The 17,247-nt window shown below is 42.7% G+C and overlaps 1 protein-coding gene across 2 annotated transcripts in view; it reads right to left on the bottom strand.

Annotated features, from left to right (window-relative positions):
* pcsk1 (proprotein convertase subtilisin/kexin type 1) overlaps positions 1-12,253 on the bottom strand; it is a 33,010-nt gene extending 20,757 nt beyond the window's left edge. Inside the window, exons 1-5 of one of the 2 annotated variants that reach the window (XM_046339957.1) lie at positions 11,883-12,253; positions 10,446-10,550; positions 10,035-10,157; positions 5,870-6,016; positions 4,560-4,636 (exon numbers count right to left, since the gene is read on the bottom strand). In XM_046339957.1, the coding sequence (XP_046195913.1) occupies positions 4,560-4,636; positions 5,870-6,016; positions 10,035-10,157; positions 10,446-10,550; positions 11,883-12,071 (641 nt within the window). In that variant the 5' untranslated portion in view covers positions 12,072-12,253. The remainder of the gene's footprint in view (positions 1-4,559; positions 4,637-5,869; positions 6,017-10,034; positions 10,158-10,445; positions 10,551-11,882) is intronic. The other variant, XM_046339958.1, reaches the window with a different exon arrangement.
* Between the last annotated feature and the right edge of the window lie 4,994 nt (positions 12,254-17,247).

Raw genomic sequence — 17,247 nt, 5'->3', positions numbered from 1 at the left:
TGATTGGCCCGTTCCAAGGTCACGTGTCGAGTTGCAGCGCTTTCTAGGTTTCGCTAATTTCTATCGGCGTTTCATTCGTAATTTTGGTCAAGTTGCTGCCCCTCTCACAGCTCTTACTTCTGTCAAGACGTGTTTTAAGTGGTCCGGTTCCGCCCAGGGAGCTTTTGATCTTCTCAAAGAACGTTTTACGTCCGCTCCTATCCTCGTTACTCCTGACGTCACTAAACAATTTATTGTCGAGGTTGACGCTTCAGAGGTAGGCGTGGGAGCCATTCTATCCCAGCGCTTCCAGTCTGACGATAAGGTTCATCCTTGCGCTTATTTTTCTCATCGCCTGTCGCCATCGGAACGCAACTATGATGTGGGTAACCGCGAACTGCTCGCCATCCGCTTAGCCCTAGGCGAATGGCGACAGTGGTTGGAGGGGGCGACCGTTCCTTTTGTCGTTTGGACAGACCATAAGAACCTTGAGTACATCCGTTCTGCCAAACGACTTAATGCACGTCAAGCTCGTTGGGCGTTGTTTTTCGCTCGTTTCGAGTTTGTGATTTCTTACCGTCCGGGTAGTAAGAACACCAAGCCTGATGCCTTATCCCGTCTCTTTAGTTCTTCTGTGGCTTCTACTGATCCCGAGGGGATTCTTCCTTATGGGCGTGTTGTCGGGTTGACAGTCTGGGGAATTGAAAGACAGGTTAAGCAAGCACTCACGCACACTGCGTCGCCGCGCGCTTGTCCTAGTAACCTTCTTTTCGTCCCTGTTTCTACTCGTCTGGCTGTTCTTCAGTGGGCTCACTCTGCCAAGTTAGCTGGTCATCCCGGCGTTCGAGGTACTCTTGCTTCTATTCGCCAGCGCTTTTGGTGGCCTACTCAGGAGCGTGACATGCGCCGTTTCGTGGCTGCTTGTTCGGACTGCGCGCAGACTAAGTCAGGTAACTCTCCTCCTGCCGGTCGTCTCAGACCGCTTCCCATTCCTTCTCGACCATGGTCTCACATCGCCTTAGACTTCATTACCGGTCTGCCTTTGTCTGCGGGGAAGACTGTGATTCTTACGGTTGTCGATAGGTTCTCTAAGGCGGCACATTTCATTCCCCTCGCTAAGCTTCCTTCCGCTAAGGAGACGGCACAAATCATCATCGAGAATGTGTTCAGAATTCATGGCCTCCCGTTAGACGCCGTTTCAGACAGAGGTCCGCAATTCACGTCACAGTTTTGGAGGGAGTTCTGTCGTTTGATTGGTGCGTCCGTCAGTCTCTCTTCCGGGTTTCATCCCCAGTCTAACGGTCAAGCAGAAAGGGCCAATCAGACGATTGGTCGCATACTACGCAGCCTTTCTTTTAGAAACCCTGCGTCTTGGGCAGAACAGCTCCCCTGGGCAGAATACGCTCACAACTCGCTTCCTTCGTCTGCTACCGGGTTATCTCCGTTTCAGAGTAGTCTGGGTTACCAGCCTCCTCTGTTCTCATCCCAGCTTGCCGGTCTGCACTTTGCCGTTACAGGGCACAGACTGTGAGAGCCGCCAATAAACGTAGGATTAAGAGTCCTAGGTATTGTTGCGGCCAGAGAGTGTGGCTTTCCACTCGTAACCTTCCCCTTACGACAGCTTCTCGTAAGTTGACTCCGCGGTTCATTGGTCCGTTCCGTGTCTCCCAGGTCGTCAATCCTGTCGTTGTGCGACTGCATCTTCCGCGACATCTTCGTCGCGTCCATCCTGTCTTCCATGTCTCCTGTGTCAAGCCCTTTCTTCGCACCCCGTTCGTCTTCCCTCCCCCCGTCCTTGTCGAGAGCGCACCTATTTACAAGGTACGTAGGATCATGGACATGCGTTCTCGGGGACGGGGTCACCAATACTTAGTGGATTGGGAGGGTTACGGTCCTGAGGAGAGGAGTTGGGTTCCGTCTCGGGACGTGCTGGACCGTTCGCTGATTGATGATTTCCTCCGTTGCCGCCAGGAGTCCTCCTCGAGTGCGCCAGGAGGCGCTCGGTGAGTGGGGGGGTACTGTCATGTTTTGTCTTATATTGTCTTGTCTTTTTGCTTTCCCTTCTGTTCGTTTCCCCCTGCTGGTCTTATTAGGTTCGTTCCCTTTTCTATCTCTCTCTCTCTCCCTCCCTCTCTCTCCTCTCTCTATCGTTCCGTTCCTGCTCCCAGCTGTTCCTCATTCTCCTACTCACTCATTTAGTCTTTCCACACCTGTTCCCTATCTTGTCCTCTGATTAGAGTCCCTATTTCTCCCCTTGTTTTCCGTTTCTGTCCTGTCGGATCCTTGTATATTGTTCGCCATGCTGTGTCTTCGTCTCGCCCTGTCGTGTCTTGTTTCCCTCAGATGCTGCGTGTGAGCAGGTGTCTGAGTCTGCTACGGTCGGTGCCTTCCCGAGGCAACCTACAGTTTATGGTCGAGTCTCCAGTCTGTCCTCGTCACTACGAGTGGAATTAGTTTTTTATGTTTAGTTTTCTGCTCCGATTTGTCTAGGAGTATTGCCTATTTCCTTTACTGGAATAAAGACTCTGTTTTCGCCAAGTCGCTTTTGGGTCCTCATTCACCTGCATAACATCTATGGGATCTACCAGCCAAGCAAACACTACCAGGCACAATGGCAGATAGTGGAAAGGTTTAGTCGATAGCCTGACTTTCATTCCTATGAACTACTTTTACTGACCCACACACTAGCCTGTAAACTACAGTACAACATATAGAGTACCAGTCAAAAGTTTGGACACACCTACTCATTCAAGGGTTTTTCTTTATTTTTTAATATTTTCTACATCGTGGAATAATAGTGAAGACATCAAAACTATGAAATAACACATATGGAATCATGTAGTAACCAAAAAAGTGTTCAACAAATTGAAATATATTTTATATTTGAGATTCTTCAAAGTAGCCACCCATTGCCTTGATGACAGCTTTGCACACTCTTTGCATTCTCTCAACCAGCTTCATGAGGTAGTTACCTGGAATGCATTTCAGTTACGAGGTATATGGCTCCCAGGCTAGATCTCTTGGACATGTAGTAGAATAATTCAATATACAGCATTTTCCAGTAAATGTTGAAAATTGGTCAGTCTAGCGTCTGCTAAATGACTTAAATGGAAATGGAAATGTAGATGCCCTGAGAAATGTATTTCCTTTAAAAAATTCACATTTACTGTAATATATAAAGCAAGTCAACGAGGAACCCTATCAATATGACTGTTCTAACATTATTTTACATCAACAGCTCCAGTTGGATCATCTGTGTGTGTCTGATACACAAAGGAGATGATTGTGGACTTCAGGAAACAGCAGAGGGAGCACCCCCCTATCCACATCGAAGTGGAGAAGGTGGAAAGTTTTAAGTTCCTGGGCGTCCACCCACACAGCCATTTTGGTGAAGAAGGCGCAACAGCGCCTATTCAACCTCAGGAGGCTGAATACATTTGGCTTGTCACCCAAAACCCTGTATCACAGCCTGGTACGGCAACTGCACCGCCCTCAACCATAAAGCTCTCCACAGGGTGGTGCGGTCTGCATAATGCATCACAGGTGGCAAACTACCTGCCCTGCATGACACCTACAGCACCCGATGTCACAGGAAGGCCAAAAAGAAAATCAAGGACAACAACCACTCGAGCCACTGCCTGTTCACCCCGCTATCATCCCGAAGGTGAAGTCAGTACAGGTGCATCAAAGCTGGGACCGAGAGACTGACAAACAGCTTCTATTTCAAGGCTATCAGACTGCTAAACAGCATTCACTAACTCAGAGAGGCTGCTGCCCACATTGAGACCCAATCACTGGACACTTTAATAAATGGATCACTAGTCACTTTAAACAATGCCACTCTAAATAATGTCACTTTAATAATGTCCACATATCTTACATTACTCATATCACATGTTTATACTATATTTTATACCATCTACTGCACCTTGACTATGCCGCTCGGCCATCGCTCATCCATATACAGTGGGGCAAAAAAGTATTTAGTCAGCCACCAATTGTGCAAGTTCTCCCACTTAAAAAGATGAGAGAGGCCTGTAATTTTCATCATAGGTACACTTAAACTATGACAGACAAAATGAGGGAAAATATCCAGAAAATCACACTGTAGGATTTTTAATGAATTTATTTGCAAATTATGGTGGAAAATAAGTATTTAGGCAATAACAAAAGTTTATCTCAATACTTTGTTATATACCCTTTGTTGGCAATGACAGAGGTAGGGTGTTACTGTAAGCCTGCCCCCTTCTGATATGGTTATTTAATCGACAGAGAGGATGCTGTAACTAGGAAGTGAATTACATGGGTTTTATGGCGGCCTTCAGACTGCATGGGACCCGATCCATGATTCTCTATTACTACTGGAGATGACTCATTTTGATGGGATACTATGCTAGATAGCCCACATAAATATAGGCATACAGTATGCATGTAAATCATGAATATACACATTATGGTTTGAAAACAGATGAATGTGTGCTAAAGTCCTACCTACACACTTAAAGCCCTACCTACACACTCCCATATGTCACAAATAGCCATGATAGCAGGAATGTCCCTGAAATAAATAACCAACTTACTTGTTCTCATTGGTGGAGTCGTACCTGGGGAAGGGGTCAGGGTCGTTGTCATTGAAATCGTAGCTGGCTGCTGTGTCCTGGATAAGGATGAGACAGGGAAATCACAAGAAGATTCAGAACCCAATCTGGCAACCCACTTAACAGGTTACTAGACCAAGGGCCAACCTATTGTCACTGAGATGGACTGTAAATAACATCTATGGATGGTTGAACACCAGACAAGAGGAACACGGAGGAAATGATTTAGGGCTGAAACAAAGCCATTCGGTTTGAGAGAGGGGAATGTATAACATTTGTCAACATGTCTTTGTCTTAAAGGTTTATTGCTAAAAGGTTGAAGTAACTGAACAAGACAATATAATCTGCAGTTAAAATGAGTGTGTGGACAATGCATCTAATAATTCAAAAGTTTTTATTTTGAATCAGAATCATTAAAACCAGTCTGCTCTAATGTACAAGAAAACAAATAAGCTCAAGAAAATGACTTTTAGTGTCAATTAAGGCAAGAATTCATCTGTGAAAATTATGCTAATGAAAGCAGAGGGCATCGATGAGTGAAGATGGATGAGCGTCTCACTTGAGTCCATTGATTAATCACAGCCATACTAATTATATTCAGAGTCTATTCTATCAGCCTTGTTGTCATACTTTCTCTCCCTCCCCCTCTCTCTATCTCTCTGTCTTTCTTTCTCTCGCAATCTGCCTCTCTATATGGAGATTGTAGTGCTAGTCTGTCAATGCCTGGTGTCAGACAGAGAAATGACTGTTTGCCACCAAAACGCAGATATCTCAAGATTCACAGATTTCCTCTCATTTCAAGATTTGGAAATGTGCCAACATGACTGTCTAATGAGCTTTGGTTAATTTTACAAAAACACCTGACCCCCCCAAAATATTGTTCAAAGCCATCGTCTCCCTTGCAATTGGGTTTGGCGGCCTAAATGTTGATTATTTGAAACTTTGACAGAAACTTTTTCAAAATGAGCAAACACCAAAAGTCACTAGCTAAGACTTCTTCACTATAACCTTTAACCAACTTGAGGAAAAACGTTGGTAAATGCTAAAGACAACTTTGCAGTTATACTAATTGAGTATTATATCTGTCAAAGCAGCAACTACAAAATAATCTAGAACCACAATAACTCCTCCTATTATTGATGTCCAGTTCTGTCCTCAATGTACACTATACAACCGTCATCACCACCTATCATATAGCAATTTATTAACGCTTCATGAATGGCTGTGTAAGTGTCACCGACATTGCTATGGGAACGCTCTCCCTTACTGTTGCCGTGGAAACGTGGTCTTACATAGTTGGGATAGATGTCGGTGTGGTTCCACTCCAGACCGTCGTCCAGCACGGTGATGACCACTCCTTTTCCTGTGAACCCTTTCTTCCACACAGGAATCACGTGGAGGTCCAGCTTGGGCAGGGAGGACGACGTCCGAGTGTCTTGCTGGAATGGCCGACACAGAGGGGGAAGAGGAGAAGGAGAGGGAGAGTAGTTTAAGTTGTTTGTAGTTAAATCATGTGCACAGTACATTAAGCAATAAAGGCATACTCCAGGATTTTGGCAACGAGTCCCTTTATCTATTTCCCTAGAGTCAGATGAACTCTTGGATACCATTTTATGTCTCTGAGTGTAGTTTGACAAAATCCTGAAGTATCCCTGTAAGACAAGATCTCATGACATTGGCACTGGATTTACATATAGGATTTAGCTCCCATACGACTCAAACAATGGAAAAAAAACAGTACAGCTGTGGTGCCTTAAGAGTGAGGTACTCCAACTAAATTGTATCTGTGAATATCAAGTATCATAGGTATCATAGGCCAGTATCCAAAACAACGGAGAAAGGTCAACTGAAGATGGCCACCTCGCTTTGCTAGCTCCCTCTTCGCTAATGGAGGCTGTCATGTTCAAAGTTGACCTTCAGGAATTCGTTATCAGCTTGTTGCTTTCTTTGTCCTGGCTGAGTCCACTCTCTTGACCACTTACAGTAGGAAACTCTTGGCGTAAAGAGCATGCAGGTTAATACTTCAATACAACAAAATTACTCAACTAAGTGGATCACTGAAGACCGCACTAAGGTTGAGAATCTTGCGACGCATAATAAAACAATAATACTTCATGATTGTGCCATTGTCCGAAGCCAAGCCTCTATCACCTCTACCAAGCCTATGTCTAATCAGTGATACCTTTAATGTATTTCATGTAAATATATGTGTATATGTTTGGGGTACCCAACTAGTGTTAATTGGCTAATCAGTAGGGAGTGAGAGTGCAGCGGTCCTCCCTGAGGGGAGATGGGATGATTCAGAGCAGGAGAAGGGACTAAAAAAAGACTAGGAAAGGCTTGGAGCTGCTGTGTTCCCTCCCGCATTATGCACAGACACTGCAGAACGCCACCCAGTGCAATGAGTCATCGCTGTGATCTCTCTATCTCTCTCTTGCTCTCCTTTTTTCTCCTTTCTCCTCTTTCTCCTCGCTTGCTCCGTCTTTCTTCCCCATTTCTCCTCTTCTCCTATCTCTTTTGCACCCCTTCTTTCTCTTTTTCTCTCTCTTGATCCCTCTTTCTTTCCCATTTCTCTTCTCTTTTGGGCCGTCTCACTTATCTTCCCTCTCTCTCTCCTCTGTTTTTATCTGACTACTAGAGGAAGTGAAGAGATGGGGGGTGGTAGTGGGAGACTGGAGACGGACTCTGTTTGAATGATCATCAAAACCCTCAGATTCATCCTTACAACACAAATACCACACCATTCAATTCTACAACAGGGACGGTTGACCAAACAATCAAATGTACAACATTTTCCCCCTATAGATATCCTACTAAATGACCAAAACGTATAAATGTGTCAGACTATCAAATATTCTGTAAGAAATCAGGCTGTGGGGTCCTGTTGACAGCTTCTGTAACTCCTTTGTCTTGGTATCGTATTGGATGACTCATCTATTGACTGGCACGTAAGCTGTGGGCTCCAAACAGCCTTGCTCGCATGCACAAGCAAACATTTAGAATGGACACTTACAGTAAACAAACATCGGCATCCACACACTCTTACAGTATGTGCACAAACTGAAACCTACACACACGCACACACACACACACACACACACACACACACACACACACACACACACACACACACACACACACACACACACACACACACACACACACACACACACACACACACACACACACACACACACACACACACACACACACACACACACACACACACACACACACACACACACACACACACCACTTGACAGAGGGAGTAATCTAAATGTATTATGAGTCACTACTTTGATTGCATTATCAGGCAGTCACCCACTCCTACAATCTCTATCTCTCTCCATCTCCCTATCTAAACATCACTTTCTCCATCCAATCCTTCTCTCCATCCCTACCTCTCTCCATTATGTCTTTCTCCCTCACTGCCTTCTTCCCCTCACTCCAACCCCCCTTCAATTCTTCTATCCATCAATACCTCCATCCCTCTGTCCAAGTCATGTTCTTCATTCCTCCCTCCGCCCTTTTGTTTCTCTACGCACTCCTTATTCCCTCTCCTTTCACTATCACTTTTTTCCCTTCAACTTCCATGTCATTCCTGATATCTCTCATTAGCTTTATCTCTCTTCCTCTATCCTTCGTTTTATGTCCTCCCACACACACCCTTATTTATATTTTCCCTTGGGGATTACTACTATTTAATTCTTTATTTCTTTATTTTTCTTTCTTTCATATTTGATATCCCTGACTGAAAGTCCTTAGGGCTGGCCTAGACCAATCAGAGGTCTGTAACAAATGAGTGGACAGGTGTAGGTGTTTGTCAGCTATGCCCTCTCAATGGCAGACATAAACGAGCACGCCATGACCAATTCAATTAGGGTCATCAGCTCAGATGAGTAAAAAGGATCCATCCAGATTTATTTTTCTTATGTCCTACAGTGAGTGACTCAGTTCATTAAGTTCAGGGAACATAGAAAGAACGGACAAAATACACTGACGCACGTAAACATACTCAAACACACACGCACGTGCACACACACTCACTGACGTACGTAAACATTCTCAAACACACACACATGCACGTCACCATATTAAAACACACACACACTGACGCATGTAAACATACTCAAACACACACGCACGTGCACACACCGGTCCTATCATTATGAGATAACAGATGTTGACTTAGCCAGCACTGCTGCCATGGAAAACAAATAACTAAATTAGAAATAATGACTCTCTGCATTTAATAAATGACCAAATACCGTTATAAAAGTTCTCTCCACTCTCACAATAATTGCAAGGGGGCCATAATAGCGTATCAATGTTAGCAAAAATCTTATTGGCACGCAATTATAACACAACTTGTAAAAGTAATGACAGAATAAAATAGTTCAAATGGAGTATAGGTTGGTTCAGCCAAATCCTAAACACAGGATGAAGTGGATGTGTCTGTAATGTATCCGGTAGGGAATACATAGCTGTGACACTGTCCTCCACTGGCTTGGCCTCAGTGGGCTGAAATAGCCATTGTGTACAGCTAAATTGGGTCTTAATGACAGTCTTTTCCGTTCCACTGGGTTATGGTTGGAGAGAGAGTTCCCTTACAATCTCCTGCCAGGCCAGCATGTTCAATTAAACAAATGGGTCTGTTTACTGGGATTTTGGATGATTACTAATTCATTTGACTATCGCAGAGTTAAAACCTTTCTTTCACATTTCTCAAGTCTCGCACATACATATTCATGTGTGATCGCTGAAGATACTTGTCTCATCCTCACACATGTGCATGGCAATATAGACACATGCTGTTTCTCACACATGTAGGCTTTCCTTTCATTTGGACAGATCCTAATTGTGATAGGCAACAACGTTAATACATCTAAGTCTTACGCAAGACCTCTAATGATCTGGTGCTATACACACTTCTCTAAAAGGCTTGTGAAGGAAAAGCTTCTACTCATTAGGAAGCTGTCCGTCCCTGCCAGTGCTGAATCTCAGGGGCTCTGGGATTGTGTTAGCCTGGTCCCAGATCTGCGCTGTCTTTCCAATACCCAATGAGTATGACCATTAGGAATTGGCACGACAGCACAAGCAGATCTGAGACCAGGCTAGGATTGTGTTTGTGAATCAGGTCAACCAGAAGGCAGTAGCAGACACCAGCCGGATCTGAACTGACATCACTGATAGTCGGGTCAGAAAACATAATTTAGACTGCTGTTTATTCAGCTTTTCAGTTCTGGTCCTGGCTATTGGCCACCATGACAAGAAATAACCAAATAACTACACAGACAGACAAACAACCAAATAACCACACAAACAACCAAATAACCACACAGACAACCAAATAACCACACAGACAACCAAATAACCTAGACTATTCAAAGTGTAATTTTACACACTGGGCATGACTTATAGGAAACATATGGGAACATGTGTATATGGGGGACTTACCAGGTACCACTGCTGGTTCCACATAGGGTCATTGAACAGCTCGTCCACCGGACAGTCCCGGCATGACCCCAGTGACGCCCGCTTACTGCGCCGCTTCTCATATTGTTGCTCCGCCCATGATACCTTGATGCCCAAAGAGACAGAGAGATATGAAAATTCTGCCATATTTAGGTTTATACTGTATATTCACTTACGTAGCTAATTCACACACACATGTGTTTTATTCTGAAAACTGGAGGTATTTATCCGTGAGAGGAGTCTACCAGAAGAGACACAGATGCACAGTGTGTCCAATATGGCACACTATTCCCTTTAGTGTACTTCCCTTCTCAAAAGTAGTGCACTATAAAGGAAATAGGGTGCCATTTCAGACACGGCCATAGACAATGTTACAGATGCAGGACTGTTTACCCGATCATCCTCGGACAGGCGTTTGGTGATGTGATCGGCACTTCGTTTCGTCCTGCTGGGATGAGTCTGGTGTTTGAACAAGTAATGGTTTTCTAGCGCCCCAATCTGCAGACAGGAGGAGAGTGGTGGGTTATTGAATATTTCATAGAGGTGATGTAAGACCATTATCCTCTTCCTGTCAATCCCATAACATAGGACTGCCTGCAATTATTAATGCAATAATTATTAATTATATATTAATCAAGTGCCTTGGATCATATTACACCCGGAAGGAGATCTCCCTTTAAATGTCTTGAACAGCTTGTTGAATCAGTACCTTCGATTATTCTCAAACATGGGTAGCTGTTGATATTAAATTATTATATTATAATGACAGGAAGGCAAATACCACCACAACAGCAATAGGCCTGCTAGTTTCCTTATTAGTTATATTTATAGCCGGCCTTGTTTAGCAATTTCCTGGGAAAGAGAAACACAGCTAAACCCAATGGATCTAAAAGTGCTTAGCAGAATAGCATGCACATTGTGCAAATAATGAGTCAATCACAGATACTGCTTAAAAGAAAAATAACACTAATCTAGGATACGAGTTACTCTGAGCCACAGTTTAGGCCTATTATTATTATGGAGTTTAAATGGCATCATACCCACCCTCCTAGCTGAATGGAAACACAGGTTAACCATTGACCTGTGTAGTCAGAGCGCTAGTTTCCTCTGAGTAGACTAGAGAGAGATAACCTGGGGGTGTATAGGCCTAATGTGTTTGTTTTGGACAAGGTAGAAGGTAAATTACCACATTGGCGATCGACATATTTACAGAAGATGGCTATCATCAGTATACAGCACACAATGAGTCATTGTTACAGTCTATGACATGAAATATGGATTGGATCCCCATCATTCGCCCAAATACATTGATAGACTAATTGTTTGTACTTGTTTGATGATATACATGTACTTATTATAAAGTAACGGTGATACACAAATACACTTATTGTAAAACAACTAAAAAGCCAATAATGGACATTTAATAGGTTACACGAGGACCGAGTTTGTGAAACCCTGGGTTACACTATTGAATTTCCCTTCTCACTCCGACCAGACTTATGAAGATGTTTGACAGAGTGCACCAATCACAATAGTTGCTGTTTTTAAATATCAGTTAAAGCATAAGTTCAGTAATGATGCTGTCTGTGTAGACTACAACATCAGGAACAAGGCTGCCATGGCACCCTCCATCTCAGCTTTCAGCATGTATACAACCGAATGAATAGTACTAATAAAAAAGTGGAATACTGTTACCAAGACAAGATACTGAGCCAAACTGAACACAGAAATATGCATATTAATTGTATAGTGTAAAGAGATACACGGTTCAAAGACCAGAATTGTGGGGAGCGAACTTGTTACCGGGGCGTTGCTGTGGCTCTAACCTACCTGGCGGACTACTCGGTAGTCCAGTTCTTTGGCAATGGACCTGGCGGCGTCCAGTCCTCCGGGAATCTCCACCGCCCATTCGTTGAGGTACTGTCTGTCCCCGAATGAAGCATTTACGGAACGAGCGATGGAGCAGAGAACCGCAAGAGCACAGCACATCACCGTTGTTGGGCGATATCTCATTTCCATCTCAGAGAAAATACGATTAGATTAAAAAAATATTTGATTGATGCTCTTGAAAGGCATACAAGACAACAAATTAAAAACAAAAATGCAAGTAATATTAAATAAATTGGCTCCCTTGCATGTATTTTTTCCTTCAAAGTGCAGGGTGGGAAAGAGGACCTGTTATTGCCTTATTGAACCATCTAGGAAAGCAAGCGGAGAGTAAACCTTGGAAGGGGGCGAGAATATTTACACGTCAAATTACAAATCGGCTCTGACGTCAACGAGCCTACATACCACGGGGTAGGGTCTATGTTCGAGTCCCGAGAGAGACACGAGGAGAGAAGGAGCGTCAGAGGGGAGGGGAAAGTTATATCTAAAAATATCCCTGTATTTTTTCATTCAAGCTAGTAGGGGTGACAATGAATACTACTGTAATAGTAATGCATGTGTACCAAACATGCAGAGGAAAATAAATGTAGCACCATCCTTGTCTAATGTTTAGCCTACGTGATAGTCTACTTTCCCCCCATTCAAGAATATCGTGTTTTAAATAAAGAGACCCCCACCCTCGTAACCCCGCCTCACTAACGGATAGTCTATGTCAGCCTAGTAGACTATCATCTGAAGCACGCCAAAACTGAATGATTATTTTATTGTTGCGTTATCTCTATGATTTTTGTTTTTGCTGTGCAAGGGAAATGCAAGAGCAATAATAGGTTAATATAGGCACTATAGCTTTCAGAGACCACACTACTTGAACGGGGATTGACTATTAGCCTATGTGTGACAAATCATGCCAGCATTGCAATATAGGTCTTTGATATGTGTAAAATAATGGCACGACTTAATTTCAATACCTTAGATTGACAATTTTCAACAAGTGTATCTGTTACATGCACCCCAAAAGAGAGCTCACTCCGACGGAGGCTGTAGTGACGGCAATGTGCAGCACATCACTGGTGTGTAGACGCGGTTTCAGCACCACGGTATTGGACAGCTCCACGGGCTATGACAAGATTGAAGCAAACAGGTGGTTTCATATGGAGAAATGATTCATTTAAGTCATTTAGCAGACGCTCTTATCCAGAGCGACTTCGGGGAAAAACGTGGATGATTGAAATATATATTTGCTGTGTGCTTTGAATATAGCTTGTATATTATAGCCTTTTATACAACAGACTGTATAATATGGGCATATAACCTAATACTAGGCATAAGGAAAGGAATACCAGTCTATTTTGCTTGATCAGGCCTTCTAATTTTCTCTTTATAACAACTACATAAAAAAGGCTACTGAAGTAGCCTAAGTAACCTAGTCTATTGGTATTTGGTAGACTAAGTAGGGTATGGTATTGTATAATGTTATGGATTCATTAAAATGTCCACCACTATTAACAACTTACAAATTCGTTTGTGCTTCGTTTTATTCAATGATAAGCAATCGTCTACATAAGAACATTTGTGACTGTAGTTACAGCAAACATTATAATGTAGTCTATTCTAAGAAGAGACATTGGAGTTAAATGAACCCGGCCCACTTAAAACGCGCACTCACACATAATTCATGCTAATTCTATGCTCTCTCATCTCATCAAAGCAAGAAGCGCGTCGTGCGTCAAACTCACTTGGTTGTAAAAAAGCGTTCTATTTGATGTTGTTTCACTTCTTGGCAAGCTATTGTGCTGTGTTTGAGCTCGAGTGGCAATATCAATTGCTCTTCGTATTGTTCATGCTGATTGGAGTGATGCCCTCAGTCCAGGTTGTGCGCTCAACAATTGCCCATTGGCGGGAACCTTCCTTCACGCCCGCCCGCACGTCTGCTCTATAAATTAAGTCTAACACATAGGTCTTACATGATAATATGGCTAGTTAGGGTTTCTGGTTTCTTTACCAAGTCAGAAATATTACATATAAACATCAAATATCAATATCAAATGCTAGTATCAATCAATATCATTATTCTCCTGCTAATGAACGTCTTGGAATTGTGTAGGCTACAAAATCAACTTTGCTCAACTTTGTTGATCTCCGTGTTCTACCATAAATAAACAAACCAAAATTTCAGACCTTTCATGAGGGAATTGAAATGATAGCCCAATACAGACAGTCAGTATACTAAACAGATTTATTTGAAGTGAATATGACCTTTAACCCCAACATTGAAGAAATTACCGATACTTGGACATTAAACTTTTGACTAAATCTACACATTGAGCCTAGAGTGATGAGGTAGGATGTGGAGACTTGCCATCTCAGGATCAGTGAGGCCTCTTGTCATCTTCACACCTGGCAGTGAGCATAGAGGATAGGAGCAGATCTGATCTGTAATCCACCTCAACCTAGCAACACCTGTTTGCTTTAGCAGGACACTCACTCAGACATGGCCTGATAGACTTTAGTCTGAAAAACAGGCTGCAGAGGAGGAAGAGGAAGAGATGCTATAACTCAGACATTTTAGAAACTGAAACATATTTTTGTGTGAAGCTATTAGTCCCTTGACTGCTATGTAAGCAAGAAAAAATACACACAAAAAATCATCAAAGGAATATTTCTGAAGATTTTATAATTTGTTGTGTCCAATCCACCCTCTCATTTTGGACAGAGGGTAGGCTACAATGTAAAATGGAGGAGGAGGAAGAAGAAGAGGAAAAATTGAGGGAGGGAAGAGGAACTACTATAAACCCTTGACAACGTACTGTATACTTAAATGTAAAGTGTTACAAAAGATAACTTAGGGTCAAAAGTAGGCTATAATAAAATAAAATAAAATAACAATCTTGGATTTAGTAGAACAAATGAGCTGCAGCTGTCACAGGATGTGTGTTCCACCAATGAAATTAGTGTTCATTCATGCAGTGTTCCTTGTTGGGGTGCAGGACACACACACACACACACACACACACACACACACACACACACACACACACACACACACACACACACACACACACACACACACACACACACACACACACACACACACACACACACACACACACACACACACACACACACACACACACACACACACACACACACACATCCCACAAGCTCTTCTTTGAAATCAGGTATATAGAATCAGGTATATAGTCTCTCATTGGAGACTGTCAGCCGAGGAGACGTGTCAACGTGTCACAAAAGACAGAACCGTATGAAGATAGGCTAAAACTGCTTATCCAATAGAAATCCCCGATCACACTTGTAGGCAATGTCATGGGGATGTTGGCTAGCTAAGCTCATGCGTAGAAAATTGTCATCAGGTCTAACGGCTGTCTCCTGCCAAACTGTGCATGTGCAGGCCGTCAAATCAAAGGCACTCCTTCGGCATAAAATTGTTTTTAACGAGAAGGAAAGTTTGTCACTTTCCCTCAGTGGGTTCCTCAGAAGAGTAAGGGAAGGACCATCCTCCTCAGTGAATTTCATAAAAATTCATAAAAAACACTTAAAAAGCAATCCTTTTCTAGATAAAACAAACATTTGTGACTGTAATCACGTCACCAAATAATCGATTAAAACACTATTTTCCAAAAAATGTCTACAGTAGCCTCAACAGCACTCTGTAGGGTAGCACCATGGTGTAGCCGGAGGACAGCTAGCTTCCGTCCTCCTCTGAGTACATTGACTTCCATACAAAACTTAGGAGGCTCTTGGTTCTCACCCCTTCCATAGACTTAATTATGACAACTTCCGGCGGACATCCTCCAACCTGTCAGAGCTCTTGCAGCATAAACCACACCCAATCAAAGGATTAGAAAATTAATCTAGTACTGAAAGGATAAGCTACAACAGCTAGCTAGCACAGCAGTGCATAAAATGTGGTGAGTAGTTGACTCAAAGAAAGAGAAAGACGGTAGTTGAACAGTTTAATGAGTTAATATATTTGAAAATGAAGGAGAAGCAAGCGAGAAATAGAGAGAGAGATTGTCAGTTTTTTCACTTTCAGTTTCTCTTACTTAGCTAGCTAGTTTATCCTACTGAAACACCCTTCTTAAACAGAAGGATGCTATGTTAGCTAGCTGGCTATGACTTTCCAACACAACACTGGAACTCTTCCAATTCAAGGTAAGCTTTTGGTTTTACAAATGTATTGCCACAGTGCCCACCGGTGTAACTGCTTGCTGACTGTACACTGTAACGTTACTGCATGATTGTAGCGAGTTCACAAACGTGTTAGTTCTATTAGCTATGCTGACTATGAATTTATTTGAGCTAATTTGGTGACAACAATGTAGGCTGTGTGTAGTGGTTTGGCTTGGAAATGTTTTTTCCGCCTGGTCGCATACAGCTAATGTGTTGTGCATTGAAGTCCACGATTGAAGGGACAAGGTGAGCCGAGGAGAGCGCATAGATGTGAGAAGTACTACAACGTGGCTGCTATGAAAGTGAACTGTGTTTATGGTGATTAGGGGTGTATTCATTCCGCCGATTCTGTTGAAAAATACATTCTTAAACGGAAGCAAACGGAACAAAACGGGGATAAACATACCTGAATTTGTCCAATAGAAACTCTTGTTTACAACTGTTGGACTAATGATTACACCGTATATCAGCTAGATGCAGGAAAAAGTGTGCAAGACGGTATTGAATGTCACTGTCTGTCCATGTGTCACTGTCCATGTGTCTGTAATGTGTCTCTCAACCTGTGTGCACCTATGTTGTAAACTGTCATTCATAGGCTAGGTTATAGCAACCTAATGATGGGTATAGGGAAAATTTGAGTATCATGTAGTAGCCTAAACCTATCAATGTTACATTGAACTGGGTGAATGGAATATGTATGACAGTCATCCAATATGCTGTAATAGAAATAAGGCCATGCTCATGAAAAAATATTTATCTTAAACAGCACTGACCGCCACTGCTTTCATGAGGTTGGAGTAATGACATGTTCAACTACTTAAGACATTGGCTCGAATCTAGGTTGTGCCTTTATATTTTGAGAAAATTCTAAACTAAGGAATACTTTTTTTATCTTATTTAATTTACTTTTTAAACCCCAAACCTTGTTCTGGTCTGTTTTGATCTGTTTCGCAAGCTTTCCCGCAAGTCTCGACAATGTTGCGCCTCTGGGTTTAGAAACCCACTCTCCAGGGGGGACAGCAGCTAGTTCGTCTGTGTAGCAATGACTTGTTTTCGCTTGTTTTCTGTGGAATAGAGTGCTACTGCTAACAGAGTTCATGGTCATTGTGGCAGACGT

Source organism: Oncorhynchus gorbuscha, linkage group LG03 (assembly GCF_021184085.1).
Source record: "Oncorhynchus gorbuscha isolate QuinsamMale2020 ecotype Even-year linkage group LG03, OgorEven_v1.0, whole genome shotgun sequence".
Taxonomy (NCBI): Eukaryota; Metazoa; Chordata; class Actinopteri; order Salmoniformes; family Salmonidae; genus Oncorhynchus; species Oncorhynchus gorbuscha.
Note: the sequence above shows the minus strand (reverse complement) of the source record. Positions and strands in the feature narration are given on the sequence as shown.